At 46.2% G+C, this 23,170-nt stretch overlaps 1 protein-coding gene across 4 annotated transcripts in view; it reads right to left on the reverse strand.

Moving 5' to 3' along the window:
- The window catches only part of KIF27 (kinesin family member 27), a 342,610-nt gene that overhangs the window by 72,858 nt on the left and 246,582 nt on the right, over positions 1 to 23,170 (reverse strand). For all 4 annotated transcript variants that reach the window (XM_029616875.1, XM_029616884.1, XM_029616868.1 and 1 more), the window contains one exon: positions 13,153 to 13,359. In XM_029616875.1, the coding sequence (XP_029472735.1) occupies positions 13,153 to 13,359 (207 nt within the window). The remainder of the gene's footprint in view (positions 1 to 13,152; positions 13,360 to 23,170) is intronic.

Genomic DNA, 23,170 nt, shown 5'->3' on the forward strand with positions numbered 1-23,170 from the left:
AAGCATCTAGTCCATTTCTCTCTTCAGAGAGGTGTTGGTTCCCAGAGAGTAGGAGCTCGGATGGGAGACCTTTTATAAGATAGTAGATTGATGGTAATCTCCACACATGGACCAAACGTCAACTCGCAAGAATGTTACTGGAAGTATGGCTCCAAAGGGATAGACATTCTGATCAAGCTATTATCGGAGGGAGAACTGTTGAGTGTGTTTTCTTCCTGGCTTCTGAGAGAACCTTGAAAGACAAACAGTTATTGCTGGTCATTCCAATAACTCCATACTGGCCAAGAAATCCTTGGCATGAAGATCTTCTGAGACTATAAGTTGATTCTTAGATATTTATTCACTGCACTTCTTCACTAATTAGCCCCTCACTGGCCTCACAGCTATCAGCAAGGGATCAAACTATGAAGGAATGTAGTGAATAAATTAATACTTAAGTGCTGGGAGCTGTCAAAGCTACTGGCACTTATTATTGAGGAAAAGTAGTCCTCCTCTGAATTTGTAAACCTTTTGGGGGTTCTGGAGTAGGAATGGGAATTTCCATAAAGGTAAAACTTCTTATTTAATTTCCTTTCCTTTAGTCCTGCTACACTAATCTAGACAAATGGGTTAGTTCCTCTTACTAGCAGATGGAGACAGAGAACAGTTTTCTCTGTGATGTTATCACAGTTACCTATATGTAGTGCAGCCCAGAAAAATCCCAATATTCTAATAACGAAGCACTTAATTAAAAAAAATATATACAGAAATGGAACAAATTAGATAAATTAACACACTGATCCAGATCCTCTTTCAAAACAACCTCTCCATTCAACAGAAAATAGGAGAGAAATTGTTAGAAACACTGGCTGCAGCGCCCCGCGGCCGGGTGTCATGTCCACCGGCCGTGGCGGGCCGCGACCGGGATCGGATTGGCGTCCTCGGCGATGACCCACTCACCAGGAGCTTCGGGGGCTCCTGCGGCGGCGGGCAGCCCCCTGTCTGAACTTCTTCGCGGCTCCTGCCGCTGCCTATCGACCGGGATGGGGTCGGCAGTCTGGTTCCTCCCCCTCAGCCTCCTAGGAGTGCACGCGTGGCTGCAGAAGATATTTAAAGGAGCCATGACCGGATATTGTCATGGCTCCCCCTGGGACTCCACCTCCTGGTTCCTGTACTTAAGTCAAGGTCTGACACCCAGACCTTGCCTTGGTATTGAGGCTCGGTGCTTGGTTCCTGTTTTGGTGTTCCGGATCCATTCTTTGCTCCGCTCCTGTTCTTCTCCTCGTTGGACTGATTCTTTGGCTCCTGACCCTCGGACCGGTGGTGGTGATTTTCTGGTATCGACTTGGACTGGCTCTGGACCCTTCTCCTTCTTTGCTCCTGGATTGGCTTCAGACCATTCTCCTGTCTGCTCCTGGACCGTCTCTTGACCTCCCTCTGGACTTCGACCCTTGGACTGGATTGGGACTATTCTTCAACATATACTCCCGGACATCTCACGACCTGCTGGAGGCGCCAGCCGTCTGGAACCCATGACCTGCAGGAGGCGCCTGCATCCACACCATCTTCATTCTTCAGGGAGCCGCCTAAGTCCCAGCGGCCATGTCCCTACGGGCTCCTCCTGGGGGGATCACGAGCTTCCAGGGTGAAGCCTTCATCTCAACATCTTCAACAGGCCTTGCCATCTGATGGTAGAGACCGACAAGGGTTAACTTCCTTCTCGGCAGTGCAGACTCTACCTCGGAACAAGGGTCCACTCTCTGATTCATAACAGAAATAATATGACTACGAAGTAGAAGAGAATTTTTTAACCTATTTTGAAAAGTTCTCCGCATGTATGAATTCTTCCTAGATCCAAAGAAATACTTCCTCAGCTGCCTTATGGCCCAACTTCCTGGGCACATTCTGGACTGGTGTAACAGGACTAAAAGAAAGGAAATTAGCAGGTAAAAAATTTCACTTTCCTCATCATTCTGCTAAACCAGACAGACAAGTGGGACGTACCAAAGCCCAACTAATTTGGAAGGGAAGAAATAAGGGCTGCTTTGAGGACTCCAGTGCCAAAGGCTGCATCCTCGTAATCCTGAACATTCAACCAGTAATGCTTGATGAAAAAGTACAAAGGCAACCAAGTAACCACTTTATAATAGTCATAACTTCAGCCCAAGAAGTAGATTGTTCCCTTGTAGAGTGAGCCCAAAGAACTTCAGTAACCTGTCGACCCTGAGCAAGTATGCCGATGCAATAGTATTCTTAATCCATTCACCCACTGTCACAGTCAGAGGAGCCTTCTTGCTGCCACTACAGAAATAACAGACCTGGAGGAAATTCTAATGAGATCATATAGAAGATCAGCTAAGAGTGCTGCTGCCAACTCCATGCAGGTCACCTCATGTCCTTCTGGGAGTTGCTGAATTCAATATGAGCACTCGTGCCACAAGGCTGCCACAAATAGCAATCTGCACAGACAAGGCAGACGCAGTGAACAAACACATGCTTTAAAGAAATTTTAATTTTTCTGTCCTGGGGCTGCTTAAGAGAAGTACCCTTGCATTGGAATAGTAGTCTTTCTGGGAACTGCCGATACCAATGCATCCACTCAGGTCATCTGAAACAAATGCTGTACGGCATCTTGAAGGAGCAGATGGAGTTTACCAAATAACACCCCTGAGGTTAGACTCTGGAGATTTCCATTCCACCAATAACATTTTCTCTACCTCTGAATGTAAACAGAGAAACATAGACATGATGGCAGAAAAAGACCGATCGGCCCATCCAGTCTGCCCAGCAAGCTCCCACACTTATTTTCCCATACTTAGCTGTTTCACCGACCACCAAGTTCAGGGCCCTTGTTGGTAACTGCCACCCCCTTGTTGGTAACTGCCATCCCCTGCCATTGATGCAGAGAGTAATGTTGGAGTTGCATCAAAGGTGAGCATAAGGCTTAATGGTTAAGGGTAGTAACTGCCGCATCAAGCAAGTTACCCCGATGCTTGTTTACCCGGACTGCACAGATCAATGCCTTGTTGGATGTTGTCTGAATGAAAATCCTCTTTTCCACATTTTTCCCTGCCATTGAAGCAGAGAGCAACTCTGTATATGCATTCAAAGTGAAGTATCAGGCTTAATTGGTTTAGGATAGTAACCGCCACAACAAAGCAAGCTAACCCCACGCTTATTTGTTTACCCAGACTGTGTAATTCAGTCCTTGTTGGTTGTTGTCTGAATGCAAATCCTCTTTTCCACATTTCCTCTTGCCGTTGAAGCAGAGAGAATATCCTGGCAGACTTATGGAGTCTTTAATAATAGGATCCCAGTTAGGGGCCTATTCTACCTTAGGTTCATAAATTCTCAAGGAGGCCACTACTTGATCTATGAGGGATGACACCTCAGCCTTATGGAAAAGCTGAATCACATTCCCTCCCTGAATTCATCAGGATCTTCTGAAAATGGTTCCTTAGATCCAGAGGGAGAAGCATCCCCCAGGTTCAGAGGGTATCCTGCTTCTCTTAAGGGGAACTGAATCTTTTACCTAAGACTATTTTCCTTCTCTCCTCTCACAATGATCAGTGACAGAAGAAGAGCAGTTGTTCCTCCTCCTCCTTGCCTGACGGCAACTTTGAACTGCATAGCTGTATAGAGTCCTGTGCAGTTTAAAGCAGCAGTTAGGCTCAGAGTTGAAGTGGTGGATGATGCACCATAAATGTCCTCCTGTTGCCAAACAGTTGCAATCTGCCTCCCTGACCTAACCCCAGATGTCCCATAGCGATTCTGCAAGAAGGGCCACATTTTGGTTGGACCATGGCCCACCCCATTTAGACACCTATGTTGTAAGATCTATATATTTTATGAATTTTCCCAATTTGTGGCCTTTTTGAGTAATAACTTGGCTCAAGAGCCAGTAGCTTTCTCTTCTCCCACTTCTAATGCTCTTACTTAATTCTCTACATTCTTGAACATATGAATCAGCAGGCTCTCTTTTATTTCCTTTGTTATTAGATTTTGATCTGATATTGCTTGGAATTGTGTGTTGGATTCGTGGACCCTTGGGCTGATCGGAACCAGAGGATGAATTGCTGTAGATGGTGGCAGCAGTGGCCCCGACCGGGAGGCGGCAAGACAGACTCGTGGATGCCCGAAGGAGGATCCTAGGAAGCCCTCTGCGACCAAGGGCCGTGGCAAGGAAGGACGAAACGGTGGAGCTGGTACAATGGTGAGAGGATCTTCGCCCTGGAAGCCGACCCTCCCCCGAGAGGAGCTCATAGGAGTTCGGCCGCTGGGACTTAGGAGATTCACCCTGGAAGCCGGAGCCCCCCCAGGAGGAGCCCCTAGGGACCCGGCCGCTGGGACTTAGGAGAGCCCGCGGGGGCTGAGTCAGACGGAGTCCAAGGTCGTTGCTCACCAGTCCGGAGTCGTGTACCAGAGAATCGTCGCTTGCCAGTCCGGGATCAGAAGCCAAAGGATCACTGTAAGCCAAACCGGGGTCCGAGACCAGAGCGTCGTCGTAAGCCAGTCCAGGGTCAAGAGCCAGAGGGATCACCGTAAGCCATACCGGGGTCAGAAGCCAAGAATCGTCGTAAGCCAGTCCGGAGTCAGAAGCCAAGAATCGTCGTAAGCCAGTCCAGGATCAGGAACCACAGGAGATCAAGAGGGTACAGGAACGCAGCAACTGGAGACAGGTAAACCTGGGAACCTCGTTGCAAGGCAATATCCTGGTCAAGCTGCAGGGTTTAAATACCCTGCAGCGTCTGATGTCATCCGGAGGCGTCCCCTGCCTTTTCCCGCGCTGGCCCCTTTAAATTCTGGCCTGAGATGCGCGCGCGCGCGTCTAGGGGGCAGGGCCAGCCGCCGAGGGACGCCGGCTGCTGCGTCGCAGTGAAGAGGACATGGCAGGAGGGACTGCAGGCCCGGGCGAGGTGGGGAGACGCCGAGCCCGCAGCGGCCGAGGTCCCCGGAGGTCCGGGGAACGCGGGCCCAACGCGGAACCCCGACGGAGTAAGTAGCGATTCCGGGGCCGACCCGGAATCGCAACAGTACCCCCCCTCCCACGCCCCCTCCCGGGGGGCCGCGGCTTGTCCGGGTGCGCGGCATGAAACAGGCGAAGAAGGTCTTTATCCAAAATATGGGAAGAGGGCTCCCAGGAATTCTCCTCTGGGCCATATCCCTCCCAAGACAGAAGGTATTCCCACCGATGACGACGGAACCGAACATCCAAGACCTCTTTAACCGTGTACATGGCCCCGGGGTCAGAAGCGACAGCAGCGGGTTCCGGAGGCAGAGGTCGAAAGCGGGAGAGGACCACAGGCTTGAGGAGGGAGACATGGAAGACGTCATGTATTCGAAGGGTCGAAGGAAGACGTAAGCGGTAGGAAACCGCGCCCACACGTTCGGCTACTTGGAAGGGTCCAATGTAGCGAGGCGCCAGCCTCATGGAAGGAATCCGGAGCTGGATGTTCTTAGTACTGAGCCATACCTTAGATCCGGGTAAGAACACTGGAGCGGGTCGCCGAGACTTGTCTGCGTAGGCCTTGAACCGGGCGGCGGTGCAGTGGAGCTTCTCTTGTGTGGAGTACCAAAGCTGATGAATCTGGTTGGCCGTCAGTTGCGCCGCTGGCGAGGAGGTGGACACTGGTAACGGTAGTGGAGGTTTGGGAACCTTTCCATAAACCAGCTGGAAGGGAGACTGTAGCGTGGCGGAGTGTCGATGGCGATTGTAAGAAAACTCAGCCCAGGGGAGAAGAGCAACCCAGTTGTCCTGTTGCTCTCCTACAAAGGCTCGGAGGAACGCTTTCAGAGTTCGATTCGTGCGTTCATCTTGGCCATTGCCTTGGGGATGAAACGCCGTGGTTAAGTCTAGCTGAACCCCAAATTTCCTGCAGAGTGCCCGCCAGTATTTTGCCGTGAATTGGGGCCCTCGGTCCGAGGCAATATGTAGGGGCAAACCATGCAGTCGGAAGATATGCTGGATAAATAGTTCAGCTAACTCAGGAGCCGTAGGTAACTTGGCAAGTGGCACAAAATGAGCCATTTTCGAGAAGCTGTCAATAGTGACCCAAACCACAGTCTTCCCCTGGGACGGGGGCAGCTCAACGATAAAATCCGTGGAGATGTGCGTCCACGGCTCCGTGGGTACAGGGAGTGGCTGGAGGAGTCCCCAGGGACAACCAGGTGGGGTATTTTGCTGCGCGCACGTGGGACAGGATTGTACGTACAGGCGGACATCCTCCTTCACCCGTGGCCACCAATAGAACTCTGTCAGTAATTGAAGAGTCCGGGCGATCCCGGGGTGACCCGCCGTCAGGGAGTCGTGTGCCCATGCTAGGACCTTCCTTCTAGCACGTACCGGGACTACCACCTTCTCCGCCGGTGCCAGTTCGGTGGCTGCCAGTCGGACTTTAGCCAGGTCCAAAATGTATTGAGGGGGTTCGGAGGCGTCTTCAATTTCAGAAGTGCGTGAGAGGGCGTCAGCCCTGGTATTCTTGGCCGCTGGTCGATACCGAAGGGTGAAATCGAACCGGCTGAAAAAGAGGGACCAGCGTGACTGCCGGGGATTAAGTCTCTGCGCCTGGGACAAGAATTCTAAATTTTTGTGGTCCGTGTAAACTACGATCGGATGTTGGGCCCCCTCCAACCACTGGCGCCACGCTTCAGAGGCCAACTTAATGGCCAGTAGCTCCTTGTCTCCGATGCCGTAGTTTTTCTCGGCAGGCGAGAACTTGCGGGAGAAGTAGGAACATGGCCGAGTTTTACCGTCCTTGGAAGTCTGGGACAGGACGGCCCCCACAGCTACATTGGAGGCATCCACTTCCACAATGAACAGGCGTAGGGGGTCCGGGTGTCGGAGGCAGGTGTCCTGGAGGAAGGCCTCTTTAAGATCATGGAAGGCCTGCACCGCAGTGGGAGGCCAATTCCGGGCATCGGCACCCTTGCGGGTGAGAGCTGTTAAAGGCGCCACTAAGGAGGCGTAGTGCGGGATAAAGTGGCGGTAAAAGTTGGCGAAGCCTAGAAAATGCTGGAGCGCCTTAACTCCCGCAGGTTGTGGCCAGTTCCGGATAGCCGCGACCTTATCGGGATCCATGCGGAAGCCGGTAGAGGAGACGATGTAGCCCAGAAAGGGCAAAGCTTCCTCCTCGAACTGGCATTTCTCCAGTTTAGCATATAATCGGTTCTCTCTTAACTTTAGCAAAACCTGGCGCACATGTTGACGGTGTTCCTCAAGGTCCCGGGAATAAATCAACACATCGTCGAGGTAGACAATAACGGAGGTATACAGGAAGTCGCGAAGCACCTCGTTCATTAGGTTTTGGAACACGGCTGGGGCATTGCAGAGACCGAATGGCATGACGAGGTACTCATAATGACCGTCCCTGGTGTTAAAGGCGGTCTTCCACTCGTCTCCCAGCCGAATCCGTACGAGGTTATACGCCCCTCTAAGATCCAGCTTGGTAAAGATGCGGGCCCCCTGCAGGCGATCCAGGAGTTACGGAATCAGGGGCAATGGATAACGGTCTCGTCGGGTGATCTGATTTAGACCCCGGTAATCGATACAGGGCCGAAGAGACCCATCCTTTTTGGCAACAAAGAAGAAGCCGGCTCCTGCCGGGGACTTGGATGGTCTTATAAAGCCTCCCCTTTGTCTCGCCCCTTAGTTGCAGCCCCGAAGGAGCCCCGATCCCTACCCCCGGAATGACCACAGACAAACCTCTGCTTAATTAACGCTTCCCATTAACGGATTTCGCAGCCCTGTTTGCAACACTCCGCCTTCCAATAAAAAGAAAAAAGAAAAGGAACAAACAGTCCCGCTTCCTGCTGATACTTCAGAATTCTTACAGCCTCTCCTCTCTCCCAAACTAACTCTCATCCATCTCATTATAGACAGCATCTACTCCCAGCTTGAGCTACTAAGATTTTTTCTCCCTGGCTTCTCTTTCAATAACTCCCAGAAGGAATGCAAAACCAATACATCCCTATCAGACACCACCGTCTCCTTCACAACATGTCACCTGTGCAAGAACTACCAATTAGAAATCCCAGATCTCTCATTCCAATCATGATCACTCCTCTAACACAGTTCCTAGGGCTAACTATGCTCTCAGTAACACTGGTCAATGCACAATCTCTGACAAAAAAGACGCATATCCTCAATGACTATCTCTTGGACTGTAACCCTGATATCTGCGCCATTACAGAAACTTGGCTAAAAAACTCAGACATTGCTCTAATTAACCAACTACCCACTCACAAATACGATTTCTTCTCAATCCCCAGACACAAAAAAAGAGGGGGTGGCCTGCTCCTAGCCACAAAGAAAGAATTCAGACTAACACTTCATCCTATCAAGTTAAAATCTACAATTGAACTTGGATTTTTTAAATCGAATCACTTTCAAATTCTACTAGTCTACGCTCCCCCAGGAATCCTGGAAGCAGACTCCTCACCCCTTATAGAAACCATCGTGAAACACATCAACACAGATTTTCCTACCATAATTTTGGGAGATTTTAACTTACACTTTGATGCCTCTCCACACTCATCCAATTGTGAAGCATTCCTCACCGCCCTTAACGCTATGGGATTCACCCAGATTATCAACAATCCAACTCACAGAGCAGGACACACATTGGATCTTATTTTCATTAATGCTAATTTCCTCTGCTCTATTGATCCTACATGTACCCCCATTCCCTGGTCAGACCATTTCCTGATAACTACAACCCTATCCACCAAGATACAATCTCCACTGATCAACACCTCTCCACCATTTACTTCAGGAAATCTTGTGCTTCAGAAATTCTCAGCGAGCAGCTCACCAAGGAACTCACAAACCTAGACACATCTAACCCCAATTCAGCTGTGCTATCCTGGCATAAGATCACGGAAAGGGTAGCAAACAATCTTTGCCCATCAACCTCGAAATTAATCAACCCAGCAAAAAAAGGTAACCAACCTTGGTTCACCAGCGAACTCAAACGGATAAAACAAGATCTACGCCACAAAGAAAACAGATGGCGCAAAGTCCCTTCACCGTCTACTCTTTCATCATACAAAGGAACTTTACATTTTTACAGATCATCCATCCTAAAATCAAAAAAACAATACTACGCTAATAAAATCCATGACCTACAATATGATGCAAAGGCTTTATTTTCATATGTATCACAAATCACAAAGCCAATTCCTCCATCAATACCAGATGATCATGCTCAATCCAAGGCAAATGAGTTAGCCCTGTTCTTTCAGCAGAAAATTTCAAACACTATAGCACTTCTTCCAACTAAGACCAACCCTCCTGATTCAAGCTCCTCCAACCACATACTCAAGGATACTAAATTCGACAACTTTGAATTAACTTCCACTAAAGAAATCGAAACCATTTTAAAAAGGCAGAAACCATCCAGCCACCCAACAGATAACATACCCTCCAAATTATTGCTACTCATCCCAGACACAATCTCAAAACCTCTGACTAACATCATAAATTGCTGCCTAACTCAAGGTCTGTACCCAGATAGCCTAAAAAATGCTTCCCTTAAACCCCTCTTGAAAAAACACAATTTAGACCCTAGCATTCTTGCTAATTTCCGTCCAATCTCTAATCTTCCATTCCTAGCCAAAATTACAGAAAAAGTAGTCAATACCCAGCTATCAGATTACTTAGAAGAACACAATATTCTTTCCCCTTCCCAATATGGTTTCCGCAAATCACGCAATACAGAAACCCTGCTCATCTCACTAACAGACCATATTATTATGGGAATGGACAAAGGACACTCATTTCTTCTAATCCTTCTAGACATTTCAGCAGCCTTCGACACGGTCAACCACACCATCCTCCTGGATCGTTTATCTGATATTGGCATAACTGGCTCAGTCTTCAGCTGGTTCAAGTCCTTCCTTGATAACAGAAGCTTCAGGGTCAGGATCAACAACAAAGAATCACCATCGACAAATTCTTCTCTTGGCGTGCCTCAAGGATCCTCCCTTTCTCCCACCCTTTTCAATATTTACCTCCTCCCCCTTTGTCATCTGTTAACAAGTCTCAATCTCATCCATTACATCTATGCTGACGATGTTCAGATTCTGCTCCCCATTACAGAATCCATTACTAAAGCTCTCTCACTTTGGAAAACTTGCCTTCAATCTATAAACAATCTCCTCAATAATCTAAATTTGGTCCTCAACTCCGCTAAGACTGAATTACTATTTATCTCTTCCAACCCAGACATCCATCCTCCACAAACCCATCACAGTCTCCAACTCACCCATACTCAAGTAAGAGATCTGGGAATAATTCTAGACAACCGCCTTAATCTAAAGACTATGATCAATTCGACTACCAAAGATTGTTTCCACAGACTACAGGTGTTGAGAAGACTCAAACCTCTCCTATATCTCCACGACTTTAGAACTGTTCTGCAATCCCTAATATTTTCAAAAATAGATTATTGCAGCGCTCTTCTCACTGGCCTACCCAGCTCAACCACCAAACCTCTTCAAATGATACAGAATGCTGCTGCCAGAATTTTAACCAGTACCAACCGAAGAGATCATATTACACCAATTCTCCGAAACCTTCACTGGTTACCAGTCTACTACAGAGTCCTTCACAAATCTCTCACCCTGATACACAAGTCCATCCATAACTATTTTCATCTTGACCTTGAATTTCCCCTCAAACTCCATACATCCAACAGACCGATTAGAGAAATCCACAAAGGAGAATTACAACCCCCTCCAACCAAAACCATTCGCCTAGTTTCGACCAGGGTCCGAGCCTTTTCTCTAGCAGGTCCAAACATTTGGAATAGCCTTCCTGCAGAACTCAGGTTGGAATCATGCCTACTAACTTTTAAAAAAAAACTTAAGACTTGGCTGTTCCGACTAGCCTTCTTGGATCCTTCAGACACACAATAATCTACCATCCTACTCACGAGCCATGGAACCATGCCTTCTTTGTGAGATGCCTCTTATCCAATACCTCCGCAATTAAACTATCTTATGACTTTTGATTTTAAGTTATGGCCCTACTCGGGCCTTTTTTACTCTATTTACTTCCAAGCTGTAAAGCCTCCAAGTTTATAGTCCTTGTTCAATGTAACTTTCTTGCTCTCTTTCTGATTATAACTTATTGTTCCGTTTTTTGTTACAAGTTTCTATCCCTCGTTCGATGTAAACCGATCTGATATGGTATTCAACCATGAAGCTCGGTATAGAAAAATGTGAAATAAAATAAATAAATAAATGTAGGCAGACATGGCCTGGGTCTCCGGCAGAGACAGAGGATAAACTCTACCGCGAGGAGGCGTGGTGTCCGGTAGCAAGTCAATCGCACAATCGAAGGGGCGATGCTCAGGTAGTAATTCTGCCTTCTCCTTAGAGAAGACATCCCGGAAGGCCTGGTACTGGGGTGGCACTGTCAGCGGAGCTGCCAGAAGCGGATGTAGCATTGGTTGAGGAATCCCCGACACGCCTTCGGATCTCCAGAGTACCGTGGCGGGGATGGCATCTGTACCGGGACAGGGGAACCCACGTTGGCCTGAGACGAGGATGCGGAGGGACGAGCAGCGGAGGCCCCTTCCACACGATCCGCCAGGCGTTGAACGGTCGACATCAAGGTATCAAGGCAGGAGTGTTGTTGTTGCAGCTTCTGGGCTAAGCCTGGAATAGCCTTGAGGCCGGCAAGGTCCGCCGGGTCCATGGCCTTGCAATCTGTTGGATTCGTGGACCCTTGGGCCGATCGGAACCAGAGGATGAATTGCTGTAGATGGTGGCAGCAGTGGCCCCGACCGGGAGGCGGCAAGACAGACTCGTGGATGGCCGAAGGAGGATCCTAGGAAGCCCTCTGCGACCAAGGGCCGTGGCAAGGAAGGACGAAATGGTGGAGCTGGTACAATGGTGAGAGGATCTTCGCCCTGGAAGCCGACCCTCCCCCGAGAGGAGCTCGTAGGAGTTCGGCCGCTGGGACTTAGGAGATTCACCCTGGAAGCCGGAGCCTCCCCAGGAGGAGCCCGTAGGGACCCGGCCGCTGGGACTTAGGAGAGCCCGCGGGGGCTGAGTCAGACGGAGTCCAAGGTCGTTGCTCACCAGTCCGGAGTCGTGTACCAGAGAATCGTCGCTTGCCAGTCCGGGATCAGAAGCCAAAGGATCGCTGTAAGCCAAACCGGGGTCCGAGACCAGAGCGTCGTCTTAAGCCAGTCCGGGGTCAAGTGCCAGAGGGATCACCGTAAGCCGTACCGGGGTCAGAAGCCAAGAATCGTCGTAAGCCAGTCCGGAGTCAGAAGCCAAGAATCGTCGTAAGCCAGTCCAGGATCAGGAACCACAGGAGATCAAGAGGGTACAGGAACGCAGCAACTGGAGACAGGTAAACCTGGGAACCTCGTTGCAAGGCAATATCCTGGTCAAGCTGCAGGGTTTAAATACCCTGCAGCGTCTGATGTCATCCGGAGGCATCCCCTGCCTTTTCCCGCGCTGGCCCCTTTAAATTCTGGCCTGAGACGCGCGCGTCTAGGGGGCGGGGCCAGCCGCCGAGGGACGCCGGCTGCTGCATCGCAGCAAAGAGGACATGGCAGGAGGGACTGCAGGCCCGGGCGAGGTGGGGAGACGCCGAGCCCGCGGCGGCCGAGGTCCCTGGAGGTCCGGGGAACGCGGGCCCAATGCGGAACCCTGATGGAGTAAGTAGCGATTCCGGGGCCGACCCGGAATCGCAACATTGTGTACCTTTCTCTTACCAATAGTGGACTGATAGCATTGATCATGATTCGATTTTTCTTTTTGAATAGGTTATTCTATTTGTACCTTCCTTTTCAATGCAGTTTATCTGGGTAACTTTAGCCAAGTACATACAGTGGGAGACTGAATATACTAAGTTAGGTCACTTGCTAACTTTAACAGAGTAACTTGCCACTTTCCAGATTACTCAATATAGACCTCAGAAATTTTAATTTAAATACTTATTTACAAAAGTGTTCTGTTAAAGTACAGTTAGAAAAAGGTCAAATTCCAGTTGTCTGCAGACTTTGCTGACAGTGATATAATTTGCCTCATAGAAGATTTTCTGACCTGCTACGTAACAATATCAATGCTATCCCAAATTCTTTTCTGAACTACTAAGTATCACTACTGACCCACACTTGTCTCCAGGACATGTTTGTAACAAAGCATATAAGAACAAACCTTGTTGAAGTATCTGACAAGAATGGACCTGACTTCGGAGGGAGACAGGGAGCTGAATTTTTCCATAACATTAGCCTCGCTCTGTGAAAGGATTTGTGATGTTGCTTTCAAGGAGTATTGGCGGCTCTGAATACTCTCATTCCTGAAATCAATTGCAGCCTCCAAGGCTTCAATCCCTTCTTCCAACTGGAAAAGGTTATGTTCCTCCTGAGGAGAAATCAGAGATATGTGTAATTACTACTGGTATTGTAAGTTAGATTTACTGTGGTAGTGGGAATGATACATTTGCTTTCTCTTGTTGAGACAAACTGCCAGAGTTAAAATGATCCCCTTTAACTAGGTAAGGACAGATAAGCATGGGCCAGTATGGATTCAATTGAATGGTGCAAAGGATAAAGTCTGACCAGGCAGCACTATTAGCAAAGACAGGGAGGAAACAGAAAGGCTATACAAAGCATAATGCAGATAGCAAGAAGCTCAAAGGCTAGCAATGTTGCAAGGAGTATGAGGGAAAAAGAGATCAAGGCCAGAGCTGGCACTAGGCATAAGCAGATTAAGTAAATGCTTAAGACACTGAGCAGTTTAAAGGGGTCCCGCAGATTCACTTTTTATTATTAAATTAATGAAAGAGCCCATAAAAAAAAACAAGGTAAAACCATTACTCCTATCCCCCCCGCCCCAAGCTCCACCAACTTTAATAAATTGAAATCCCCCTTGGCAAGTCAAGGCTTTAAGGGGTAGGAGCAAAACAGATTCGGTCCTCCCACCAGTGTCGATATTCAAAATGGTGCCAGCTAAATGGTGCCTCTCCTTTGTCCTTTCATTTTGAATTTTGGTGCTGGTGAGTCAGGAGTGACTGGGCATCACTCCTGCCCCTTAAGATCTTGACTTGCTCGGAGATAAATGCGTGGGCCAAGGCTTTGGTGAACCTCAGCGCTACAAGTAGGGTGGGAGTAGAATGAGTTTCAGCAGCTGCTATGCCTCGGTGCATATTAATTAGCATGCACTAACTCTCTCTAGCACATGTGAAAGGCACAAAATTCACTATAACTGCTATATAATGTATGTATAAGAATATGTGTGTGTGTGTGTACATATATAAGTATATAAACAACAATACACACACACACGTAATATATATAATTCCCACAAGGAGCCTACCTCAGCCCTCTCCTCCTGTACAGCCTTCCAGTTAGAAAAGAATCCCATGCAGATGAGAGGGAACTACTGCAGGGCCAATGAGAGTGCACTGTGCTGTTGCTCTCTTCTGGCTGTACGCTTCTGCTACTTCAGGTGAGAGGGGGAGGAGAAATAAGTTGGAGGGGAGGTGCCAAGGGAAGTGTGAACTGGCATGCGGAGATTACTGCTGCTCCAGAGGAGCAGTAAGTAATAAAATAAAAAATTTTGGAAAAGTTAGGTTAGGTTTGGGGAGGAGAGGTGAAGAGGGAGGAAGTTTAGGGAGGAAGTTTAGGTAGGGGGGTAGGGAAGTTGCCTCCCAGTCTGTTCCTTAATTGGAGTGGACTGGGAGGGAACTGGGGGATGCCCAATTGCGTCGCTGCGTGAATTTAGCGAAAATTCACCTTCCCCCGTGTGTGCTGCCCACACATACGTGCACGGATTTTGAAATCCGGCGTGCATATGTACATGGCCATCAGATTTTATAACATGCACGCTGGCGTGGCATGTTATAAAATCAGCACGTCCATGTGTGCGCGCCGGGAATCGCGCACACATGAACAGCCGTGTGCTTCTTTCAAAATCAACCCCAAAATATATTCGCATGTCTCCGTGAGGGTTACTCTTAGTCTCATTCTATTCTGAGAAGGATTGGAACCGAGTGTTTAAAAAATATATTTCCTGTAGAAATTTTCCTTTTGTGGCCAGCGGATCCAAATCTTTCTGAATGTGGTCAGATCTACACAAATGAAGAGGAAATGGTTTCTTTTGTTATAACAGAAGGTTCTTGATATCAGAGGGACTTTCTAAAGTTTCCATGTAAATGCTTAGTTGAGTACCAAAAGAATAAGTTTGTTTTCACAGATCCTATGCTCTTAGGGCCAGATTTTGTAACCTACATGCGGGCGTAGATTTGTGCGCGCAACCTGGTGCGCACAAATCTACGCCCGATTTTATAACATGCATGCCCATTTTTTCAAGCCCGGGGACATACGTGCATCCCGGGGCTTGTGCGCGTCGCCGAGCCTATGTAAAATAGGCTCAGCACTCACAGGAGGGGTTTTAAAGGGTTACGTGCGTAACCCTTTGAAAATCCGCCCCTTAGAAACTTATTTCTGACAATAGTAGTAGTAGTTCTCCAGGTTGATATGGTTGTATACGTTAGGCGTTTCAGTTAGAGATATTGTCTCTCATTTGATCTATACTAAATATGATTTATTGCCTTAATTGTTCTATCTCCACCCCACATATTGTTTCTCATGTGTTTGTTTAGGACGAGTAGGGAAATACTGATTATGATGATTATTGGTGTGATTATTTTGTACAGATATGTTTTGTATTACCATTTTTCTTATTGTATATTAAAAAATGCAATAAAAAGTAAATAAAAAAAAATTTATAAAATGGGTAGAGAAAGTATGTGTTTTCTTCCATGGGAAATATACACATTTACTGATACATTCATGCATATTTTCAGAACAGAAATACATTGTATTTCATAAACTGTGCAGCTTCTGCTAGTATTAATCCCTGCATGCCCACTTATGCGCAAATAGGGGCAGATTTTCAAAGGGGTACGTGCGTTAGATACACACGTACCCCCCGAAAACCTGCCTTAAGCTCCCCCTGCGCGGCGAGCCTATGTTGAATAGGCACGGTGGCGCGCGCAACCCTTGGGACACGTGTAAATCCTGGGGTTTTCCTGGGGGGGCGTGTCGGGGTATGGCGCGGTTGCGTGCCATCCGGGGGCAGGGCCGCGGGCGTGGTTCTGGCATGGGGGCATTTCGGGGGCGTGGCCGAGGCCCCCGAAACTGCTCCTGGGCCGGGGAATTGCGCGCTGGCAGCTGGCCGGGGCAGGCGTAACTTTTCAAACAAAGGTAGGGGGGTTTAGATAGGGCTGGGGGGGGGTGGGTTAGGTAGGGGAAGGGAGGGGAAGGGAGGGGAAGGTGCGGGGGGATGGAAGGAAAGTTCCCTCCGAGGCCGCTCCGATTTCGGAGCGGCCTCGGAGGGAATGGAGGCAGGCTGTGCGGCTCGGCGCGCGCAGGCTGTCAATTTTGCGCAGCCTTGTGCACGCTGACCCTGGATTTTAAAAGATACGCGCGTATCTATTAAAATCCGGCGTACTCTTGTTTGCGCCGGTCAGGCGTACTTTTTTAAAATCTGCCCCATTCTGTTCTGGTTAGGTTTGAAAGTTAGGCTGTTTGTTTTTAGTCAGTAACACTGATTAAATCAGTAACTAGGAACTTAAAGGCAAAAATAAAACTCTGGTCAGAACTCTTTTTGCACCTGCTGGAAACTGTACTGCCCCAGAAAAACTAGGACAGATGGTAATCCTAGCCTCATCTCACATCTTTTTAGAGACCCCGAGTCTTCATTACAAAACACTAAAAGGTGAATTTTAAAAGCCTGGTGCATGTCAAAACCCGGGAGATATATAATTATGTCGGGTTGGAGCGTGCCAAGCAGATTTTGAAAGACGCCCGTGTATGCGTGTACTTGCTACTATGATGACAAATGAAAAGTTCAGAAAAGGGGATGGGGCGTAGTCTGGGTAGAGCATGGGGGTTCCTGGATTTCACCTTGAAATTTGCGCGTAATACGTACACACACAGGCGCATGCGGAGGTCCGCTATTGCGTAACTTTACTTTTGCTATGGATGGCGTGTAAGTAGTAAAACAAAAAGATATAGGCAGATCAGTGGGGCTTTAAAAGTAGGAGCTAACAGGGGAGAAGGGAGGCTATTAAACTGTTCCTTACCTGGGCGAACTGGGAAAACTGGTAATGGTGGTGGTGCGCGTCTTAAAATCCCCCCATTTACATGGTAGAAGCGGCTTTTGCATGCATAGGCGCTTCTCCACTTAAAATTGTGCATAGTCACACGTGTGCCCGCACACCTGTTTAAAAGTTACGGTCTAATAGTTCAATCCTGAAGAAAATGTTTCATAAAAACAGAAAATCAAGACAGAATTTATCCCAGTTTTATTAACATACATGAGACTGCCAAATTCTGCCACTGCCACTGAGTCTTGTACTTGAAGCCATGAAGTCACTGCAGAACATTTTCCAAGAATACTATAGGACAGTTATGGGGTTTCTTCTCATAAGCAGCTTTGCTAAAAATACTGTGTACTCTTCACAGCTGATGGCATTAGTCTCACTTGTCTACTACGCTTTGATGAGGATAAAGGCTTTGGAGCATGATGACGTTCATGTATCATTAAGCTGCTGAAGAAAGAAAACTGCAGCAAGAAAAGCAAACATGACTCCAGCCTCTGCTAATTTTACTTTATACATTCCAATAGTTTATTTGTCTCAACACAACATAAATTATTTTATTTAGATATAATCATGCCTTATCACTAATAGCCCAAGGTGAGTTACATTCAGATATCGTAGTTATTTCCCTGTGCCCAGAGGGCTTACAATCTAAGTGCCTGATTTACTTTCCTCTCATTCTGTGTCTATGGGAAAAAAAAGCTTAATAAATCATGCCCTAAGTTTGTACCTGAGACAATGGAAGGTGAAGTGACTTGCCCAAGGTCATAATGAACATCAGTAGGATCTGAACCCTGGCTTCCTGGTTCTGGTTCTAACCACTAGGCTATTCCTCTACTTGAAATTTCAGGACAAAAAAGGAAAATAATGGAAGAAAATCATAAAATTACTGAGAAAGCCGAAAACTGTAGATTTTGAAATTTTATTGTGTTCAGTTTTCCAATGACCCAGGTTGTGTTTTTTCATATGACACAGTCCAAAGTTTGAAGAAAATTTGCATTACTGTTATATAGGTCAAAAATCACACAAAAAAGTAGAAGCACAATTTATCTTTCAAAAGACTTATATCCAAAAATGTAGATACAAGAGATCCAAGGAATCTTTCTAAAATAGATATGAAGGAATTCAGCAGTGACTTATCAATGATCTGTAATAAATCCATTGGCTTCTGCCAGATCCTAATGATTCATCCACAGTAGCCCTTGAACATATGGTAATAGCACGTTTGTCTCAGCTCAGCCATTCACATAAAATTTGTTTCTCAAATTTATCACATATAGGGCCTCATTTTCTAAAGTATCGCAGGCCTGTGATACGTTAGAAGATGAGGGGCGGGGGGCCGAAACGGGGGGAGGGCCTGCGCTAGCCGGCAGCGATCGCACTGTCGCGGTGTGATCGCTGCCGGTTTCGCACCCAATAGTGCCACCATAGGAGGTGTAGCTATTGGGAGCGAAAGCTGCCACGAAAAGGCACTTACCTTTTCGCTGTCTGCGGCGTCGGCGCAGAGTCGGCCCCGGTGACGCCCTGACTCCTCCTCTTCCAGGGCTGACTCCGCCCCGACTCCACCCCCATCCTGGTATTGCACGCGATAAGGGACTTTTCGCGTGCGAAAGGTCCCTTATTGCATGCGAGTGGTGTGGAAAATGAGGCCCATAGAGAGAAATTATGTTCTCTTGAACAGATGTCTAGTGTCATCATGGAGTCAATGCTGAAAGATATTGGGACATTGTTGGGTCTGCTTGCCTGTTTGTCATCAGGAATGAATTCACAAGCCCTGATGCAAGCAGAGATGTAAAAGATCATCTATGCTGCATATTCTTGTTTCATCTCTATTTCTTGGACTACCTTGATGAACATTCTAAACAAAAGACTTTTGATTTCTTTATATTGCATTTTTCATTTTTAGTATTAGAATCATTTACAAATATCACATGAATTATGGTAACATACATACACATAGTAAGCGTGCTATCCTAGCAGAAGCAATTACATAGGATCTTTTAACCCTGGCCAAAAGAGATAGACTTATTGCAGCTACAGTATTTATGTTTGGTGCTGGCCATAGTATAGCCAGAATGACAATGAGTATTTTGTGCTTACAAGCTATTGTGGAAATATTTAAGAACATTACTATAGAAACCCACAGGCACACTGCCCTTCAATTAAGAGGGATAACAGAAACCTTACAAGAGCATAGATTAGCTCTAGATTTGCTTTTAATGGCACAAGGCAGTCTCTGTCATGCTCTCTAAACTACTTATGGCTGTCAGTGTTGTATAGAAGTCATTGAACATAACACAATAATTCTTTACCTGATTAAACATTTGTCATTCCCCCTACTTTGCTTCTCTATGATGATGCTTCTACTATAAATGCTATTCCTGCTGTTCTCAAGGATATAATTGCTTCCTCTATTTCCTCTTCCCCAGCAGAAAGTTTATATAAGCCAATCTTGCATGGTTTAGAAATAAAAGTTTAGCTCAGTGAATCATTTATTCATTTTTGTATCATTGTTTTAGCAATACTTATGTTACTGCTCTCTGCCCATCCTTTCCGACATGGACGTGCTTGATTTCTGTTACTCTGCTCTGTTGCAGTTATCATTAAATGTGGGTATTAGGTTAGGGGTGGTGGATAGCATGGTTTCCTTTTCTTTACATCATTATGGTGGCCTCATGTTCTGTTTCTGCTGTCTAAAGATGCAACCCTGGCTGCTCCTTTACCATACCTCTTGTGCTGCCCCCGATTCATTATTTCTCGTTATTCCTGATGCTCGTGAACCTTGGTTTGTCACATATTCACCAAGGTTCAAGAGGGAAGATGTAAAGTCTGCCTGGCAACAGAGATAGAAGGCCAGGCCAGGCTGTGTACCCTGTGTGAACTTGATCTTGTGTCCAGCATGTGGAAACCTGTGTATGGGCGATGAAGAGAGGCAGCTCTGTGCAAAGAGGACCTGTGTGAGCTTGATAAGAAGAAGACTGCAGCAGAAGGCATGAGCATTGATGTGTTACCACAGGCGCTGTGGAAAACCTTATCGGTACAGAACAGGCACATACACGATACTAAGAAAAGGAACTATGCTGGGAGTAGTATATAGTATATAGTAGTAGTATACTGGAAATTAACAGTTACTGGAAATGTACAAGAAATTTAATGAGGCATGATGGAAGGACCATAAATGTTCAGAGAGCAAAAGTCTATAGCATGAAAAAATGTATATAAGCCGAGCTGTGACAAGCATTCAGGGAAGGAGGCAAAATTCAGGTTTACTCCAGCTTTCTGAGAAGCCTAGCCATATTCCCAATAGTCTGTACCCTGAATAAGGTATATCAATAAAGCTTCCATCTATTGTTTACTTTGTATCCTAAGTATTGTTGGTTACCAAGGGAAAAACACACATCCATTGAGAAAATCTTATATATGAGACTCAGTTCACATTATACAGTTTCTTCAGGAATTTGGTTCTTTACCAGAGTATTTGCTTTTGGTAACAATGGATATTACCATACACTAAACATCCCTCAACAAGAGGCTAGAGAGGTAATAAAATAAACTTTGATTTGTCATGAACATCATCATATGTCTAATGCCTTTTTGTGTGAGTTGATGCATATAGCACTAACCAAAATATTTTTCTTTTTCAGGATCAGGTATTTTTTTTTTTTTTACAGATTAAAGGAACAGCGATGGAGGCCTCTATGGCCCCCAATATAGCTAATCAATATGTCACTAATGGCCTGATTCACTAAAGCTTTTCTCCCATTCTATGTCTATGGGAAAATACCTTGATGAATAAAGCCCTGAGGGGGGTCGTTTTTCAAAGCGATCGCACGCAAAAAGGAACTTTTCGCATGCAAAAAGTCCCTTTTCGCGTGCGATCACTAAAAAGGGGCGGCATCAAGACCGAAACAGGAGGAATCGAGGCTGCACCAGGGCGGACGCCATGAAGACAGCGTGGACGGCGAAAAGGCAAGGAGCCTTTTCGCTTCCAATTTCGCGCTCAATAGCACCACCTTTTACGATGGCACTATTGGGTGCGAAAGCCAGCAGCGATCGCTGCCAGCTATCACAGGCCCGCCCCCCGCATCGCGTGATTCATGCCACCGCGGTGCTTAGAAAATCTAGGCCTAAGTTTGAAAGAACTTTTTTAGATCACTGTGAATTTGAGGATTTCATTTTTTTTTTAATGGAAATGCTATACTGACGATGCTCTATTGCTTTGGAAAAGCGATCAACATTCCTTCGTTTTGTTTTTTAAATGGCTTAATAGCTGCAACTCTAATTTGCAGTTTACATTTACTGGAGTTATGAAGCTATACTATTTTTAGACATCCTGATTCGGAAGAATGGAGCTTTTTTAATTTTTAAGAAACTAACAGATCGCAATGTTTTATTGCACTTTACTAGTAGTTACTCGCAGCATTTAAAAAAGAATTTATAGTGGAACAATTCTTTCATCTTCATAGAAACAAAAATAACAGCAGAAAAGGACCAAATGGTCCATCCACTCTGCCCAGCAAGCTTAAGGTAGTAACTGCCACTCTGTGCAGGTTACTCCCATGTTTCTCTTAAGAGTCGTAACTGTCACTCTGTGCAGCCTTATGATAACCCACAAAAACTGCAACTAGCAACATTTTTTCTGGGTAATGAGCTTTCTTGAAAATTCAGCCAGCATTGCTTGACGTGCTTTGCTTATGGACTTAGCTGTAGAAGCAGTCCTTTTCCCTTATGTTTCTGTATCAATACCCAGACCACATAACTCAGGCCCTCTTGATTGTTGTCTGTATCCTATTCCCCTTTTTCCCTGCCGTTGAAGTAAGGAGCAATGTTGCAGTTGCATTAGACTCATCAAGGCATATCTCCATGCCTTCTGTTAAGGGTAGTAACCACTGCACCAGCAAGTTATGCCTTTGCACAATTTCTTCATTTCCGTCCTCTAGCCTTTAGAGATCCACAATGTTTATCCCATGCCTCTTTGAATTCTTTGATTGTTTTCGTCTTCACCACTTCTCCAGAAGGGCATTCCAGGCATCCACCACCCTCTCCGTGAAGAAATATTTCCTGTTGTTGGTTCTGTCTTTCCTCCCTGTAGCTTAAATTTGTGACCCGCATTGTTTTCTTTCTGATGGAAAAGGTTGAAAGTCCGTGCATCACTAAAACCTTTCATGTATCTGAAGGTCTGTATCATATCATCCCTGTACTTCCTCTCTTCCAGGGTTTACATATTTAGATCCTTCAGCCTCTCCTCATAGGTCTTCTGATACAGATCCCACACCATTTTGCTTGCCCTTCTCTGGACCGCCTCCATCTCATCTCTATCCCTTTGGAGATACAGACTCCAGAACTGAACACAGTACTCCAAGCGAGGCCTTACCAAAGTACAAGGGTATTATCACCTCCTTTTTCTTGCTGGTAATTCCTCTCTTTGTGCAGCTAGGCATTCTTCTGGCTTTCGTTATCACCTTATCAAATTGCTTTGCCATCTTCAGATCTCCAGATACTATTACCTCAAAATCCCTCTCTCTTGATTATGTTCTACTATGGAGGAGTTTTGAAAGCAATCTATAGATTTGGCTCATTGTTTTTTGGAATGAATTTACTCATATCATGTGGGAAATGAATATAAAAGAGCCTTATCCAATGACAGATCTGCATTATTATAAACATGCCACCAGAGAAGATCCTCGTCTAGGGTGTGTTGTTCCCTTTTCAAACCAGTCGTGGGACGTATGTTTGATCATTAAACAATGTTGGCCTGTGTTACAGGTACATTCAGTTTTTAGAGATTAACCCACGTTCACACGGGATAGACTTGTGCATTCCTTTTTACCAGCTCAGTCATCTGAGATATGATTAAGAAAATCACCAGTAGGTTTTCAACGATGCAACAAATGGACAATTTTCCCACAAGCTCTGATGGACTCCACTTTATTGTTTAAAGATCAGGAACAGATACATGTCTATTTATTTATTTATTTAAAAACATTTGTATTCCACCAGTCCACAGATCTTGGTGGATCACATCAATACATACATAATCTCTGACATATTGAAACACACTAATAA

The sequence above is a fragment of the Rhinatrema bivittatum genome, chromosome 1, assembly GCF_901001135.1.
Source record: "Rhinatrema bivittatum chromosome 1, aRhiBiv1.1, whole genome shotgun sequence".
NCBI classification, from domain to species: Eukaryota; Metazoa; Chordata; class Amphibia; order Gymnophiona; family Rhinatrematidae; genus Rhinatrema; species Rhinatrema bivittatum.